This window comes from Aethalodelphis obliquidens, unplaced genomic scaffold (assembly GCF_003676395.1).
Source record: "Aethalodelphis obliquidens isolate GAN/ISIS:26980383/991018 unplaced genomic scaffold, ASM367639v1 scaffold21, whole genome shotgun sequence".
Taxonomy (NCBI): Eukaryota; Metazoa; Chordata; class Mammalia; order Artiodactyla; family Delphinidae; genus Aethalodelphis; species Aethalodelphis obliquidens.
Genome location: NW_020837965.1, coordinates 3,401,380 through 3,417,721, shown reverse-complemented (window position 1 = coordinate 3,417,721; position 16,342 = coordinate 3,401,380). Strand labels below are relative to the sequence as shown.

At 37.6% G+C, this 16,342-nt stretch overlaps 1 protein-coding gene across 4 annotated transcripts in view; it reads left to right on the top strand.

Annotated features, from left to right (window-relative positions):
* Nucleotides 1-16,342, top strand: part of SPTLC2 (serine palmitoyltransferase long chain base subunit 2) — a 111,556-nt gene that overhangs the window by 74,328 nt on the left and 20,886 nt on the right. The window contains exon 10 of one of the 4 annotated variants that reach the window (XM_027120175.1): nucleotides 12,328-13,603. The exons of 2 other annotated variants lie outside the window; for them this stretch is intronic. In XM_027120175.1, coding sequence (XP_026975976.1) covers nucleotides 12,328-12,383 — 56 coding nt within the window. In that variant the 3' untranslated portion in view covers nucleotides 12,384-13,603. Of the gene's footprint in view, nucleotides 1-12,327; nucleotides 13,604-16,342 lie in introns of those variants that run through there. One more of the 4 variants, XM_027120174.1, reaches the window with a different exon arrangement.

Sequence of the window (16,342 nt, the reverse complement as noted above, 5' to 3'; positions counted from 1 at the left end):
CCTATCAACTTTTTTCCCTCCATATTGGGCTTGACAGTGAAGACCCAACTTTGGGTTCTAAAGTCTGGTTCCCTTGAAATGTTGACAGTTTTACAATATTAAGTTCAGTTAACTTTATATTTTAGTTTCTATTCATTAATTAATTTTTAGTTGGTTCCATACATGATGTTTATACCCTTGGCAATTTGCTAGAAAGTAGATCATCAGTAACAGCCAAGAAGAACAAATGAATTAATTTGGGAACTTTGTTATATGATTCTAATTAATGAAAGTAAGAGACCAACAAGTAAAACTGATGGATATAGAGTTTATGTTTATCTGTACAAATATGAAGATGTGTTTTTATGTTCTGATTTAAGTTCTGATTTTGGAATTCTTTTTCTATATAGTTTTATTTTGTTTGAGTCCTCTTGCTGTATGAAAATATGCAATTCGGGGATCAGCCTGTTAAGGATCCAAAAACAGATTTTTAATACTCCTTTTTTTTTTTTTTGGCCGCACCGTGCGGCTAGCAGGATCTTAGTTCCCCAACCAGGGATTGAACCCGGGCCCACGACAGTGAAAGTGCCGAGTCCTAACCCTTTAATACTACGTTTAAATGAATTTACCTATTCATTCATTCTTGTTTTGTTTATAGAAGCAATACATGCTCATTTTCAAAAACCCAAATATATGTCACAGAAAATAAACAGGAATAACCAGTGTCAGTTATTTGGCATATAGTCTACAGATTTCTTTTGCATGCATATATATACACATATATACAAATAATATACATATATACAAATAATAATTTTATTCGCGTTACTTTTAGCAGTGGCACATAAATAACACCACAGGATTAGAAGAGTTTTGACTAGTAGTCATTTATGGGAGGGAAGAAAATGAGGATATTAATTGCCTATTTAGCAGTTTTGGAGGACAGTTTCATTCTAGGGTTGTTAGAATTTACTCCATAATTTTGGCAAGAACAAAAAGCTGATGAGTTCTGCTAGGATACTTCCCCTCCCACACAGTGTTTAATGGTGCCTACGAATAACAAAAGATAAGGAAGCCACATTGTGAGAGGTCTGTCAGCTTGTGAATCCAACATAAATGGGGACTCTGACAAAGCATAAAAGAACTGACAATATTTAAAACAAAAAGTCATAAAAATTATAATCATCTTCATCAGTTCATTTAGTCCCATGGAATTAATTCATGGTTTTGATCTTTTGTTAACAGTTTTATGAAGTCATCCATTTCTAAGTTAGAATTCTATAAATTCTTACCCTGGCATGGTTAGAGATCTGATGACAGTGCAGTTGACAAGGAAATTGGGTTATTTCTGTGACATACAATATTTTAAGATAACTAGAATTATGACTGATAACATTATTTCAGGACATACTAGATTTCTAGGAATTTCACATAGTTTCTGAAATATTTATAACATATATCTATACAGACATACAATAAAGAAGGTTTAGTATTACTTATTTGGAAATGCTTCCCATGTAATTTAATATATGAAATAAGCCTAGTTAGCTTAACATATTCCTTTTTATAAGGAGAGAACCAATCTTTGAGATATTTCAGGGGCCTTGAAATAATATTTCAGAGTTACTTCTAAGTCAAAAAAGGCTTTATTTAAAATTTTATTTTTGAAATTTGTCAAAAATATCAAAAGTTTTAAAAATACTTCGTCAAATAGGATCATAGGTCACTGTGGAACAATGCTCAGTTATCCATTTAATCAAAGTGACAAAGATTTCACAGGCATTTTTTTTTTTTTTTTTTTGCTGTATGCTGGCCTGTCACTGTTGTGGCCTGTCACTGTTGTGGCCTCTCCTGCTGCGGAGCACAGGCTCCGGACGCGCAGGCTTAGCAGCCATGGCTCACGGGCCCAGCCGCTCCACGGCATGTGGGATCTTCCCGGACTGGGGCACGAACTCGTGTCCCCTGCGTCGGCAGGCGGACTCTCAACCACTGCGCCACCAGGGAAGCCCTCTCAGGCAATTATTGAAGGTTATATATTTAGTACTGTGCAAAACTTAGCTCTTTTAATATTGAGAGGACTAGGTTTACTTAAATAATCAAAGATCTGATAAAGACAACATAGAACGTAAGTGATTATTTTGACAAAACATAAGATCTGTCTTTTATAATCTTACTATCAAGAGCAGACGAATAGGGGAAAAAACGCTCGTCCTTTTAACCTAAGGAGGAACCAAATTTTAATTTTGCACCAGCTTACTCTTCGTTGCGGTGCGCAGGCTTCTCATTACAGTGGCTTCTCTTGTTACGGAGCATGGGCTCTAGGCACACGCGCTCAGTAGTTGTGGCTCATGGGCTGTAGAGTGCAGTCTCAGTAGTTGTGGCGCACGGGTTTACTTGCTCCGCGGCATGTGGGATCTTCCCGGACCAGGGCTCGAACCCGTGTCCCCTGCATCGACAGGCGGACTCTCAACCACTGCGCCACCAGGGAAACCTGGCATGTGGGATCTTAGTTTCCCAACCAGGGATCAAACCCGCATCCCCTGCATTAGAAAGCGGATTCTTAACCACTGGACCACCAGGGAAATCCCTGGAAGCAGTAGTCTTGATATACTTAATTTTAGACCTTTAGACTCCAGAAATATTTGTTTCCCAAAATTGTTTTGTTTCTCTAAAGTTTTTAGCCTTTTCCATTTGTTTCCCCTCAAACCTGCTTTTTCTTTTGTGTTCCCTATTTCAGATAATGGCATCTTTTATTCATGAAGTTGTCCGAAGAAGAGATCATTATTATATTTTCTCTCCTTTTTTATTCCATATATTTAATCACCAGAGCCTGTGGATTATGCCTGCTTAATGTCTTGAACCTCTCTACTTCACTGTAATCCCCACTGTTATTTATTTTACTTAGACTCCTGTCTACTTTCACCTGGATTTAATAACCAGTTAGAGGGATCAGTCAAGCGAAAAATGGTTTAGAAGGACTCAGATAAATGAACAATGCTGAAAATTAGGAATAGGAGCTATCCATGCAGAGTACCAGTAAAATTTTATGACTGATACCTTTCTTGAGTACTCTAGTTCACATTGGTTTCTCCCACCTTTCAAGATTCATTCTTTCATTAAATGTTTATTTAGCATTTTCTATGTGCTTTAAGCATTGGTAACAGTTTAGTCTACCTTCAAAATATATCCTGCCTCCACTTTTTATACCTATTGCTGTCACCCTAGTCCAAACCACAGTCATCTCTCCAGTGCTCTCTCTGCTTCTGTCTTTGACTCTCTTCTAAATGTATCACTCGGTGATCCTGTTGAAGCATAGGAGGTCATGCCAGTCTTGTTTAAGAACTCTCTCAGAGGGCTTCTCCTGCTTCTTAAAGTCAGAGTCTTAACATGAAGACCTATGAGGCCCTTCTGATTTGGCCCTCTGGACTTCCCTGGTGGCGCAGTGGTTAAGAATCCGCCTACCAATGCAGGGGACACGGGTTCGAGCCCTGGTCCAGAAAGATCACACAGGCCGCGGAGCCACAGTTGTGGCCTGTGTGCCACAACTACTAAGCCCGTGCCCTGGAGCCCGTGAGCCACAAGTACTGAGCCCACATGCCACAGCTACTGAAGCCCATGTGCCTAGAGCACATGCTCTGCAATAAGAGAAGCCACCAGAATGAGAAGCCAGCACACCACAAGGACGAGTAGCCCCCGCTCGCCACAACTAGAGGAAGACCGTGCAGCTACGAAGACCCAGCGCAGCCAAAAATAAATAAGTAAAATAAATAAATTTACGATTTGGCCCTTTGTTGACCTCCTTTGGTCCCACTCTTCCCTGCGTGGCTCGCTCAGCTCCAACCAGACTGGCTTACTTGGTCCTTGGAAATGCAGGTGTGCTTTGCTTTTGGGTCTTGACGCTTTATGGAGGCAGCGCTTGAGCAGAATGAGTGCTTGAGTGAGGCGTTCATCTTTTTTGTTGTCTGTCCCCCATACTGGAATGTAAGCTCGTAGCAGGCAGGGGTTTTTGTGTCTTTTATTCGATACAGTCTACCCAGGGCCTAGAGCAGGGTCTGGCACATAATAGATGGGTGCTCAGGATAGATTTGTCTAGTGTGTGCTTACCCAGCACGTAATGTATTCTCCCCTTTCTGTGTAGTCTTCCTGGTGAGATTTTTGCCTTTGGTGTAATGGCTATCATACCACTTTTGTATCTCCTGCGAAATCTTTATTATTTAATTATTTTTATGTACAAGATTTCTGTTTTTTAAAAAATAGTTTTATATCTTAAAGTTAGGCTGCCCTGAGGCTTAAAAAATGTTAGTAGCCCCTAAATTCAGCTTCTTTAATGTTTAAGTTTCTCTGAGAAATCCTGAAGCATATACACAACTGCTGTACATGCAGGGTTTTTTAAAAACTCTTACTTGATAGACTTACCAATATAAATTGGTCATCTTTCTCAAGTATGAGCACTTTTGTTTTAATTGACAATATTGAATGTGATGAAAGAGTTCATCATTTATATGGAGTAAGTAATAAGATGCGGAACAAATTTACATGTTCTGTTGAGTTTTATAGATGTGCATATTTATTTTTATAAAAATAGGTAGCTGTTACAATAGGGATTCAAAATCAGTTGGTTTCCACTGGGCTCCCCAAAATTTCAGAGATTACAAAATAATTCTTATTACTGTTGGTGTCAAATCTAAGTGTTCACTTGCCAACCCACTTCCCCTTTCTTGGAAGAAGTAAAAGTTATTTTTGGAACTCTGATTTCCTGACTAATTGGAGTCAGGAATCCCAGCAATTCCCCCTATTAAAGATATGCAAATGTCCCATAGCTCTCCTAAAAGGCAGTCTTACAGTAGGCAGTCTGAACCAGATGTGTTAGTAATACTTGGTGCCACCTTTTATCAGCCTCTCTCTCGACAAATTATGTATAAGAAAAACTGATACTAAAACATCCTAGGAAAAAATAACTTTATGGGAATGAAAGTAGATGCACAGATGAAAAATAAATATTTTTTGGCCAGTATTGTCTGATTTGTGCGTTCATTCATATGATTTTTTTTTTTTTTTTTTTTTTTTGCGGTACGTGGGCCTCTCTCTTTTGTGGCCTCTCCTGTTGCAGAGCACAGGCTCCGGATGCGCAGGCCCAGCGGCCATGGCTCACAGGCCCAGCCGCTCCGCGGCACGTGGGATCTTCCCGGACCGGGGCACGAACCCGTGTCCCCTGCATCGGCAGGCGGACTCTCAACCACTGCGCCACCAGGGAAGCCCCATTCATATGATTTTTTAAAAATTTTACTTATGTATTTATTTTTGGCTGCATTGAGTCTTCGTTGCTGCACGTGGGCTTTCTCTAGTTGCGGTGAGCGGGGGCTACTCTTTGTTGTGGTGCGCGGGCTTCTCACTGTGGTGGCTTCTCTTGTGGAGCACTGGCTCTAGGCACCTGGGCTTCAGTAGTTGTGGCACACAGGCTCAGTAATTGTGGCTCACAGACTCTATAGAGTGCAGGCTCAGTAGTTGTGGTGCACAGGCTTAGGTGCTCCATGGCATGTGGGATCTCCCTGGACCAGGGATCAAACCCGTGTCTCCTGTATTGGCAGGCAGATTCTTAACCACTGCGCCACCAGGGAAGTCCGCATAGGATTTTTTTTTTAAAGGAAAGAAAGGAAGGGCCAATCCCTTTATGCTTTCATTTCCTGCCTCAGGGCAAGGGCTTTAACTCCAAAGTGCTGTTTTCATAACACTTCCCCTGTCTTACAAATTCCTGGAACACCAGCACTAAAAAGTTTGGGTTTTTTTTAGATTTGTCTTAAACAACAAAGGCTAAGAGGAAAATGCTTGAGCCCACCCCTATAATGTCTAGATGGTTCTGTTTTGGTTTTGTTTTTTAAGTAAAACGGTGATTATTAAATAGTAGTTAGATATACTTAAGATTATAAAATGAGAGATCAGACATTTAGCCTCATTCCAGTTTTCTTTCCAGTTTATTTCCCAAATAATTAAAATTTATTTTTATTTTTTTTTGAAGTATTGACATGGATACAGTGAAGTGCAGAAATCTTAAACATACAGTTTAGTGAATAATGCACACTTGTCTAATCACCACCCAGATCATGTTGTAGAACATTTTCAGTATCCCAGGTTATCTTGTACCTCTTCCCAATTCATTCCTCCTTGCCAAAGATAACCATTATTTTGACTTCTATCACTATATATTAGTTTTGCCTGTTCTTGAACTTCATGTAAATGGAATCTTACCTACAATACAGTACACACAATCACTCTTGAATTTAGTGTATTTTATTCATCATATGTCTTTGAGATTCATTCACATATTTTGGTGAAACAATAATTCATTTTCATTGCTGTCCAGTATCCCATTGTTTGCATATATCACAGTTTTTTCATTCTGCTGACGGAAATTGGGTTATTTCCTGATTTGGGCTGTTATTAAGAGTGACATTCTTACCCGTGCCATTTGGTACATAACTCTGTTGGGTATATGTACTTAGGAATGAAATTGCTGGGTCATAGAGTAGGCATATCTTTAGGTTCAGCATATATTGCCATTTTTAGCAAAGTACCAGTTTACAGTCTCTCACTGGCAATGTATTGTTCCATATTTTTTGCCAACACTTGTAACCTTTCAACTACTTTAAAAACACATTCCATTCCCATTAGGGGAAATTAGAAATGGAAGTAGAAAAAAAGAGAAACATTATTTATTCTTACTCCAAATTAGGAACATATCATTTTATATTTAATGTGTTTATTCATTTCCTCCTTTTGCCCTATCTTCCCAGCTCAATTCAGTATTTTGAGAATATTTACGTAATTCCACCCAAGGAAAAAAATATACAAAAATGAACAGAACGAAGACCTAAATAAATGGCAGGATATCTGTGCTCATGGGTTGGAAGACTTACTATGGTTAAGGTAGTGATACTCCTCAAGTATGTAGATTCAACAACATACCTATCAAAATCCCAGCTGCCTGTTTTTAGAAATAGGCAAGCTAATCCTAAAAATCATATGGAAAAACAAGAGACCCAGAATAGTCAAATCGTCTCGGAAAAAAAACAAAATTGAAGGACTCACATGTCCCAAAGCTGTAGTGACAAGACATTGTCATCCTGGCATAAGTATAGATATATAAACCGTGAAATAGAACTGAGAATCCAGAGGTAAACTTTTCTATTTATGGTTAGTTGGTATTCAGGACAATTTCCCCAATTTCATTGGGGAAAGAATAGTCTTTTAAAAAAATGATTCTCAGACAACTGGATATCCACATGCAAAGGAATGATGTTGGATCCGTACCTCACACCATATACAAAAATAACTCAAAATGGATCACAGGCCTAAATGTAAGAGCTAAATTTATAAAACTCTTATTTTTTTTTTTTTTTTTTTGGCCATGCTGCGCGGCATGTGGGATCTTAGTTCCCCGACCAGGGATCAAACCCGTGCCCCCCTGAACTGGAAGCGCAGAGTCTTAACCACTGGACTGCCAGTAAGTCCCTAAATTTATAAAACTCTTAGAAGAAAATATAGATGTAAAATTTTCATGATTGTGGATTAGGCAGTGGTTTCTTAGTTATGACACCCAAGAGAACAAGCAACCAAAGAAAAAAATAGATAAATTGGACTGAATCAAAATTAAAAGCTTTTGTTCTTTAAGGGACACTCCAGCAAGATAGTGAAAAGACAGCCCTCAGAGTGGGAGGAAATTTTGCAAACCATATATCTAAAAAGGGTCTAGTGTCCAGAATATATAAAGAACTTTTACAACTCAAATTAAACAACTCAATTTAAAAATGGACAGGACTTCCCTGGTGGCGCAGTGGTTAAGAATCTGCCTGCCAATGCAGAGAACACGGGTTCGAGCCCTGGGCCAGGAAGATCCCACATGCCACAGAGCAGCTAAGCCCGTGTGCACAACTACTGAGCCTGTGCTCTAGAGCCCGTGAGCCACATCTGCTGAAGCCAGCACTCCTAGAGCCCGTGCACCGCAACAAGAGAAGCCACTGCATTGAGAAGCCCGCACACCACAACAAAGAGTAGCCCCCACACACTGCAACTAGAGAAAGCCCACGTGCAGCAACGAAGACCCAACACGGCCAAAAATAAATAAATAGATAAATAAAAGCAATCATTAAAAGAAAGAAAATAAAATAAAATAAAAATGGCAAAGAGGGCTTCCCTGGTGGCGCAGTGGTTGAGAGTCCACCTGCCGATGCAGGGGACACGGGTTTGTGCCCCGGTCCGGAAGATCCCGCATGCCACGGAGAGGCTGGGCCCATGAGCCATGGCCGCTGAGCCTGCACGTCCAGAGCCTGTGCTCCGCAACGGGAGAGGCCACAGCAGTGACAGGCCCGCGTACCGCAAAAAAAAAAAAAAAAAAAGGGCAAAGAATTCGAATAGACACTTCTCCAAAGAAGATACACAAATGGCCAAAAAGCACAGAAGAGAAGATGGTCAACCTATTAGTCATTAAGAAAATGCAAATGAAAACCACAAAATCCCACTTTACACCCACTAGGATGTCTAAAATTAAAAAGATAAACAATAACATTGTTGGTGAGGATCTAATAAAATGGAATACTCCCATATTACTGACAGGAATGTAAAATAACCCAGCCATTTTGGAAAACAGTTTCCAGTTCCTCAAAAAGTTAAATATATAGTTACCATATGACCCAGAAATTCTATTGTTAGGTATATACCCAACAGAATTGAAAACGTATGTCCACATGACAACTTGCACAGGAATGTTTATAGCAGCATTATCCATGATAGCCAAAAATCAAAAACAACCCAAATGTTCATCAGCTCATGAATAAATAAACAAAATGTGGTATATTTGTACAAGAATATTATTCGGCCATAAAAAGGAATGAAGTACTGATACATGCTACAACATGAATGAAACTTGAAAACGTTATGTTAGGTGAAAGAGGCCAGTACAAAAGGTCACATATTATATGATTCCATTTATATGAAATGTCCAGAATAGATAAAAACTACTGAATTGTACATTTTAGAAGGATGAATTTTAAAGGATGTGAATTATATCTCAATTAATAATAATAATTGAGGTGAAAAACTCCAAAGAGTAGAGGAACTGGTGAGTAAATTTTATTATATATAAGCTATATATGTAGTTTATAAATACAAGTAATTATATATATCTTATATATAAATTATACATGCAGTTATATATTATATGTAAGCTATAATAATTTGTAACAGTCCAGTTAATGAAATAGAAGTAAAATTCCAGAAAGGAATCCAAACATATATAAAGAAAGGGCCTACTGAATAAAGGCCCTACTTAACCATAAGTATATGGTACTTTTAATATACTGTTAATCAGTTAGCTTGTATTTTTATATTAGGTTTTCCTATGTGTGGTTTTGTACTCTAAATATATCAAATTGCCCCACGTTTATATCTTCCTCTAGAGTAAATGTGGTAATTGAATCTAAGGGACATAAAAACATGCCCCAAATCATATAGCTAATGCATCTCCAACTCAGGTTTAAGGATACAAAAGAAAAGAAATCCATGGTTCCTATAAAGAAATAACAGGACCAATAGGAGTTCTCAACCAACCAGCAACAGTGCTGCCTTCCTAAGGCACATTTGGAAAAGTCTAGGGGCATTTTTGATTGTCACAGACTGGGCTATGGAGAGATGTTATTGGCATTTATTGCCGAGAGGCCAGTGATTCTAAATGTTCTACAGGGCACTGGACAGCCTTAACAACAAAGAATTGTTATGCCCCAAATGCCAATAGCAGTCTTATTGAAAAACACTGGCAATGGTTGACCAAAATTTTGTAGGATGCCCCCTTTTGGAAGATGGGGGAATGACAAATCTTACAGTGGAAATTGGGAAGAAGAATGCAGGATGAAAGGAAGTCTCTGGGCACCACATCTTTTCCTGAGAGCAGAGCCAGATAATTAATTTTTATTTTATATTGGAGTATAGTTGATTTACAATGTTGTGTTAGTTTCAGGTGTACAGCAGAGTGGTTCAGTTATACATAGTGTTTCAAGTGTACAAGCTTTTAAGTTTATTTAGGTCCCATTTGTTTATTTTTGTTTTTATTTCCATTAGTCTAAGCGGTGGATCTAAAAAGATATTGCTGTGATTTATGTCAAAGAATGTTCTGCCTATGTTTTACTCTAAGAGTTTTATAGTATCTGGTTTTACATTTATTTTAGGTGTTTAATCCATTTTAGTTTATTTTTGTGTATGGTATTAGAGAATGTTCTAATTTCATTCTTTTACATGTAGCTGTCCAGTTTTCCCAGCACCACTTATTGAAGAGCTTATCTTTTCTCCTTTGTTGTAGATTAATTGACCATATGTGCATGGGTTTATTTCTGGGCTTTCTGTCCTGTTTCATTGTTCTGTAAGTCTGTCTTTGTGCCAGTACCATACTGTTTTGATTACTGTAGCTTTATAGTATAGTCTGAAGTCAGAGAGCCTGATTCCTCCAGATCCATTTTCCTTTCTCAAGATTGCTTTGGCTATTCAGGGTCTTTTGTATCTCCATACAAATTTTAAGATTTTTTTTTGTTCTAGATCTGCAAAGAGTGCCCTTGGTAATTTGATAGTGGTTTCATTGAATCCGTAGATTGCCTTGGGTAGTATAGTCATTTTGACAATATTGATTTTTCCAATCCAAGAACATGGTGTATCTTTCCATCTGTCTGTGTCATCTTCAGTTTCTTTCATCAGTGTCTTACAGTTTTTGGAGTACAGGTCTTCTGCCTCCTTAGGTAGGTTTATTCCTAGGCGTTTTATTCCTAATATTTCCTTTTAGTCAGTTCTACTTAATATAGAAGCCAAAGTGGATCAATGAGTAGTGGTTAAGACAACAGTCTGAAACCAGAAGAATCAGAGAGTTCAAATCCTGGTTCTTCCACTTGGAATTACATAACCTCTTCGGGTGTTAGGTTAGTTTCCTCAGCTGCAAAATAATTCTTAGAGTTGCCTCTGTTTCCAAAAGTGAGAGATGAGAATGTCTACTAATAGTCTGTTCTTCAAAAAAAAAAAAAAAAAAAATAGTCTGTTCTTCTTCTCAGAAGTTACGGATGTGGTGTATGAAAGATGCTGTGGTTTTAAGTGTTGAGCAAGAAAGGAATTTGAATTCTTCTTCTTAGCCCAGGTTTACTTGTCTCTTTTGAAAGTGTCATTGTGATTGCATCTGAGATTTTCTGCCATGCCAACTATTTACAGTTCTTGGAGCTGCTATAACGGCAGTAATTAAGGCACACCTAACTCCTCCTTTGCATAAGCCCAGAGTACTTCCAGCTGAGGAGATGGAGCTGTTGTCCTAATATTGGATTTAGATATAGTACCACTAGTGCAAAAGAATGCCAAGTTCGTTTAAATTAATATAAATCAACACGTTCGTCCATTCATTTATGGAAGACTATAAAGTAGTATCTTATCAGGAAGTAAGGCTGGTTAGTAGTTGACTTGGTAATATTTAGAGATATAATAACTGAAGCTAAACATAATTTTCCCCTGATTAGAAATTGCTTTACCGGCAAAAGGAAAATGAAGACGCATTTATTGAGCCTGGCACTGTGCTTACTATGTTACATGGTTTCTTTGCTTTAAAGGGAGTCAGTACTAGAAGCTTCCATAATTACTTTGGAAATAGCCTTTGAAAACATAGTTTGCATGTGATTTGAGTTACCTGATACTATAAAGACTTGTATAAGAAGTCTTCAAGATATAAGCTCCAGTTTTAGATATGAGTGGAGACATGTGTTTAACATAGGCAGAGTAAACACTGAGGATGTCTGAGTTTATTCTATTTTTTAAAGAAGATGCTTTTCAAGAGAAAAACCACAGGAGTGAAACATGTTCCTTTTCACTCTGCAGTATAGTCCAACCAAGGTAAAATATTAGAAAAAGTAACCTTCCAGATAGTAAAAATAAGTCTTTGGACAGATGAGTAAACTGAAAGATTGATAGTTAAGTTCAATTCTTAGACATAAAGTATTAAAGAGATATTATGTGAAATATCCATAATGTAATGTCTTTGATAGTATAAATTAGAAGAAGGTGATGGGTAGTATTTTTCCATATTTTATCCTGCCTTATGTCCCATAACTCCTAATTAATGCTGAAAGCTAACTGAAACCATTCTTGGGGCTATGTATTCTGTTTTGGGAACCCTAAACTGAGAAAACCCGTATGTGCTTTGATATTATGACGTTTAAGAAGAAGTGGGGAGGGGGGAAGAAGCTCTTCAGTTTCAAATTCTTCTAGCCCATTATGATTAATTGGAAAGTATAAGTCTGAGGAATAGCAGTAACTTTATTTTATTTTTCCCAGGAAGGCAGATTATATCAGCATATCCAGGAAATCTAAGAAGATTAGGAGCTGTGTAATGGAGTATAATGTGAGTTAGGGGATCAACTCTGACTGAACATCAGTCATATTTGTGTCCTTTATTTTGAAAGATTTTGGTTAACACCGGAAATGTTTTTTTTGAAGTTGCAGACTCAAACTCATTTTGCTGATTATAAGTTATATAAAAGCTCATCAGCTAAATTGAAAGTTATATTGCTGTGTGAACAGGTGAGTACTTGCTATATTTTTTGAAGCCTGAGTTCTGAGTAGTTAGCACTAATGCCATTTAAGACAAAATATCTGCTACCTTTTGTATTTCTTGTTTTGTGCATAGATCTTATCTTTTTTTTTTTTTAACTGGCCCTGAGACTTCAGAAAATTTTTATCTCATGGAACACCATCTGTTCTGATTAATAACTGTCTGGGAGGGCTTACAGAATTTTATTTGAGTAATAACAGAGTAGTTCCTTCAAACCCTAAGATTACAAGCCTGAGAACCCAGAGAAATCTGGATTAAGACTTGGTAAAAATATTTCTTTTGAAAATGTCTGGAATGCAGTTAGTACAACTGCAAATCTGTTTAGCAGTGGTTAATAAATATAACTCTCTTTGTAATTCTGTATTGTAAAAGTGATTTAAAGTTATCAATATATAATGGTTATCAATACGTAGATAATTGTGCTGTTCCTTCTACCTCCATCTTCCACCCTTTTTAGGCTTTCTATTTCCTTAAAAGAAATAATGATGCCATCATTATTTCTTAAAACTAATGATGCCATCACAACCTATTGATCCATCATATTCATTACTTCCCTCCTTAGCATAAAATTTATTACAAGAAGTTCAGGACTAAAAAATGACCAGTTAAAGTTATCTGCTACATTTTCTGGGACATTAACTACACATATGTGTTTACTTTTCTCTCTTTCATGCCAGGCTGTAGGTTTTAATTGAAGAGATTCTAAAAATGGCTTCATTCTAACAAATTGTATTAAGAAATTCCAGAAGGACAGCCAACACAGTAAGGTTCATTTGTGAACTTCAAGAGAATCAGTACAGAGGTTTTCTCTAAATTGCTTTTATGCTTTTTATCACCCTTAAAAGTAAAGATTTATGTTTGAAAAGTAGAGAAGAATGCTGATCTCTTATATTACCATCTGTGTTCTCTCTGAGGCAAGGATAAAGACCTTTTAAGAGTTAGTATCTTTTTTTTTAATATATTTATTTATTTTTGGCTGCACTGGGTCTTTGTTGCTGTGTGCGGGCTTTCTCTAGTTGCGGCGAGTGGGGGCTACTCTTCGTTGTGGCGTGCGGGCTTCTCATTGTGGTGGCTTCTCTTGTTGTGGAACACGGGCTCTAGGCGCTCAGGCTTCAGTAGTTGTGGCATGTGGGCTCAGTAGTTGTGGCTCGCGGGCTCTAGAGCGCAGGCTCAGTAGTTGTGATGCACGGGCTTCGTTGCTCCGCAGCATGTGGGATCTTCTCGGGCCAGGGCTCGAACCTGTGTCCCCTGCACCTGCAGGCAGATTCTTAACCACTGCGCCACCAGGAAAGCCCAGTATCTTTTTTTTTAACAAGGCTAACCTTTCTTTGTTTTTAAGTTTGTGTTAGACCAAATACTTGCTGCAGCTCTGCAGTAAGAAAACTCTTTAGAACTGAGCTAGCAGATTGGACTTAAGTACCATGCTTCTTGTATTAATATTAACTGGTATTTTATATGATATTTAATTCAAAATGGGTAACAGTGTTGTCTTTAAAATTCAGTGTCACTTCAGGAATAAGGGATAACCACTTTCCCAATACGTATAACTGCAAAAGCTTACTGATTTGTAAGTAACTTAACTTGGCTGCTTTTCCTATTATTATCTTTGAAATTATTAGGTTGAATCAGAAGAAATCGCCTTTTTAAGGTCAAAAATAGTCAAATATTGGCAGTTTCATGGTTCAGCCTAGTAGTTTTGTTGGATAAACAGACCACTTAATTTCTGGGATTCACGATGACCACTATTTCTAATTGAGTTTGCTTCTTTCTCCAGCACTGGTCTTGATTCTTCCCCTCAGTCTTTATTCCCTACTCACCAGTGTTGATTGCAGTTTGCTATTCCAGATGAGTTTATTGGAAGAACTACTTTCCACTTGTCTCATACTTGCCTTGTGTCTTAGGCTCCTTCACCCATTCATCCCTATCCTATTCATTGCTAGTAAGTGCCGTTTAAAAAGTAAAATACAGATATTGTTACCCAGTAAAGGGTTAAACACTTGAAAGTTTGAAAAGTACATAATTTCTTGCTGTGGTTTAGAAGAAAAAGCGCTAAACGGGAGTCAGAACCTTGATCTTCCTCCTACTGAATGAAAAGCCTTAGAGAAAGTAGTTTAACATTTATGGGCCTGTTTCTTTGTGTATAAAGTATAAATACAGTTTACCTGTGAACAACAGAGGTTTAAACTGCCCGGGTCCACTTACATGTAGATATTTTTCAACAGTAAATGCTGCAATACTACGTGGTCCCTGGTTGGTTGAATCTGCAGACCTCAGCTATGGAGGGCCGACTATAAATTATATGGATTAAGGGTCAACTGTAGTACATTCTTTTACCATATCCACCTAAAGCAGTTAGAAGCAAATGAAACTGAGCTGTTAGTTGCTAATTATAGTAATTCTTCCCTTATTTGGGCATGACTAAGATGCTTAAATAAATATTTAGGAGAGAATTTTTTTAAATTGAAGTATAGTTGATTTACAATATTGTGTTAGTTTCAGGAGTATAGCACAGTGATTCATTATTTTTGCAGATTATATTCCATTATAGGTTATTATAAGATAATGGGTATAATTCCCTGTGCTATACAGTAAATTCTTTTGCTTATCTATTTTATGTATAGTAGTTTATATCTGTTAATTCCATACTTTTAATTTGTCCCTCTCCCCTTCCCTCTCTCCTTTGGTAACCATAAGTTTGTTTTCTAAGTCTGTAAGTCTATTTCTGTTTTGTAGATAAGTTCATTTGCATCATTTTTTTAGATTCCACATATAAGTGATATCATATGATATTTGTCTTTCTCTGTCTGAACTTAGTATGATAATCTCTAGGTCCATCCATGGTGCTGCAAATGGCATTAGTTCTTTTTTTTAATGGCTGAGTAATATTCCACTGTGTGTGTGTGTATACACAAACACACACACTTGCACACACACATCTTTGTCCATTCATCTGTCGATGGACGTTTAGGTTGCTTCCATGTCTTGGCTGTTGTAAATAGTGCTGTGAATACTGGGGTGCATGTATCTTTTAGAATTAGAGTTTTCATCTTTTCCAGATATATGCCCATATAAGTGATACCATATAGTATATGTCTTTCTTTGTCTGACTTATTTAACTAAGCATAATATTCTCTAAGTCCGTCCCTGTTGCTGCAAATGGCATTATTTCATTCTTTCTTATGGCTGAGTAATATTCCATTGTATATATTCCATATCTTCTTAATCCAGTCATCTGTTGATGGACACTTGGGTTGCTTTCATGTCTTGGCTACTGTAAATAGTGCTGCTGTGAACATTGGGGTGCATATATCTTTTAGAATTAGTGTTTTCTTTTTTTCCAGATATATACCCAGAGGTGGAATTGCTGGATTATATGGTAGTTCTATTTTTATCAATAGTTTTTTAAGGAACCTCCATACTGTTTTCCATAGTGTCTGCACCAATTTACATTCCCACCAGCAGTGTACAAGGGTCCCTTTTATCCACATCCTCTATTTAGGAGAGAATTTTTTTTTTTTTTAAATTTTTTGGCTGCACCACATGGCATGTGGGATCTTAGTTCTCTGACCTGGGATCAAACCTGTGCCCCCTGCATTGACAGCACAGAGTCTTAACCACTGGGCTGCCAGGGAAGTCCCTCAGAGAGAATTCTTTTAAATCTGAACTTTATAACTGCCAAAATGAAAGTTGGTAATCTCAAGTCTAATGTCCATTAACACATAAATGGGTAAACAAATT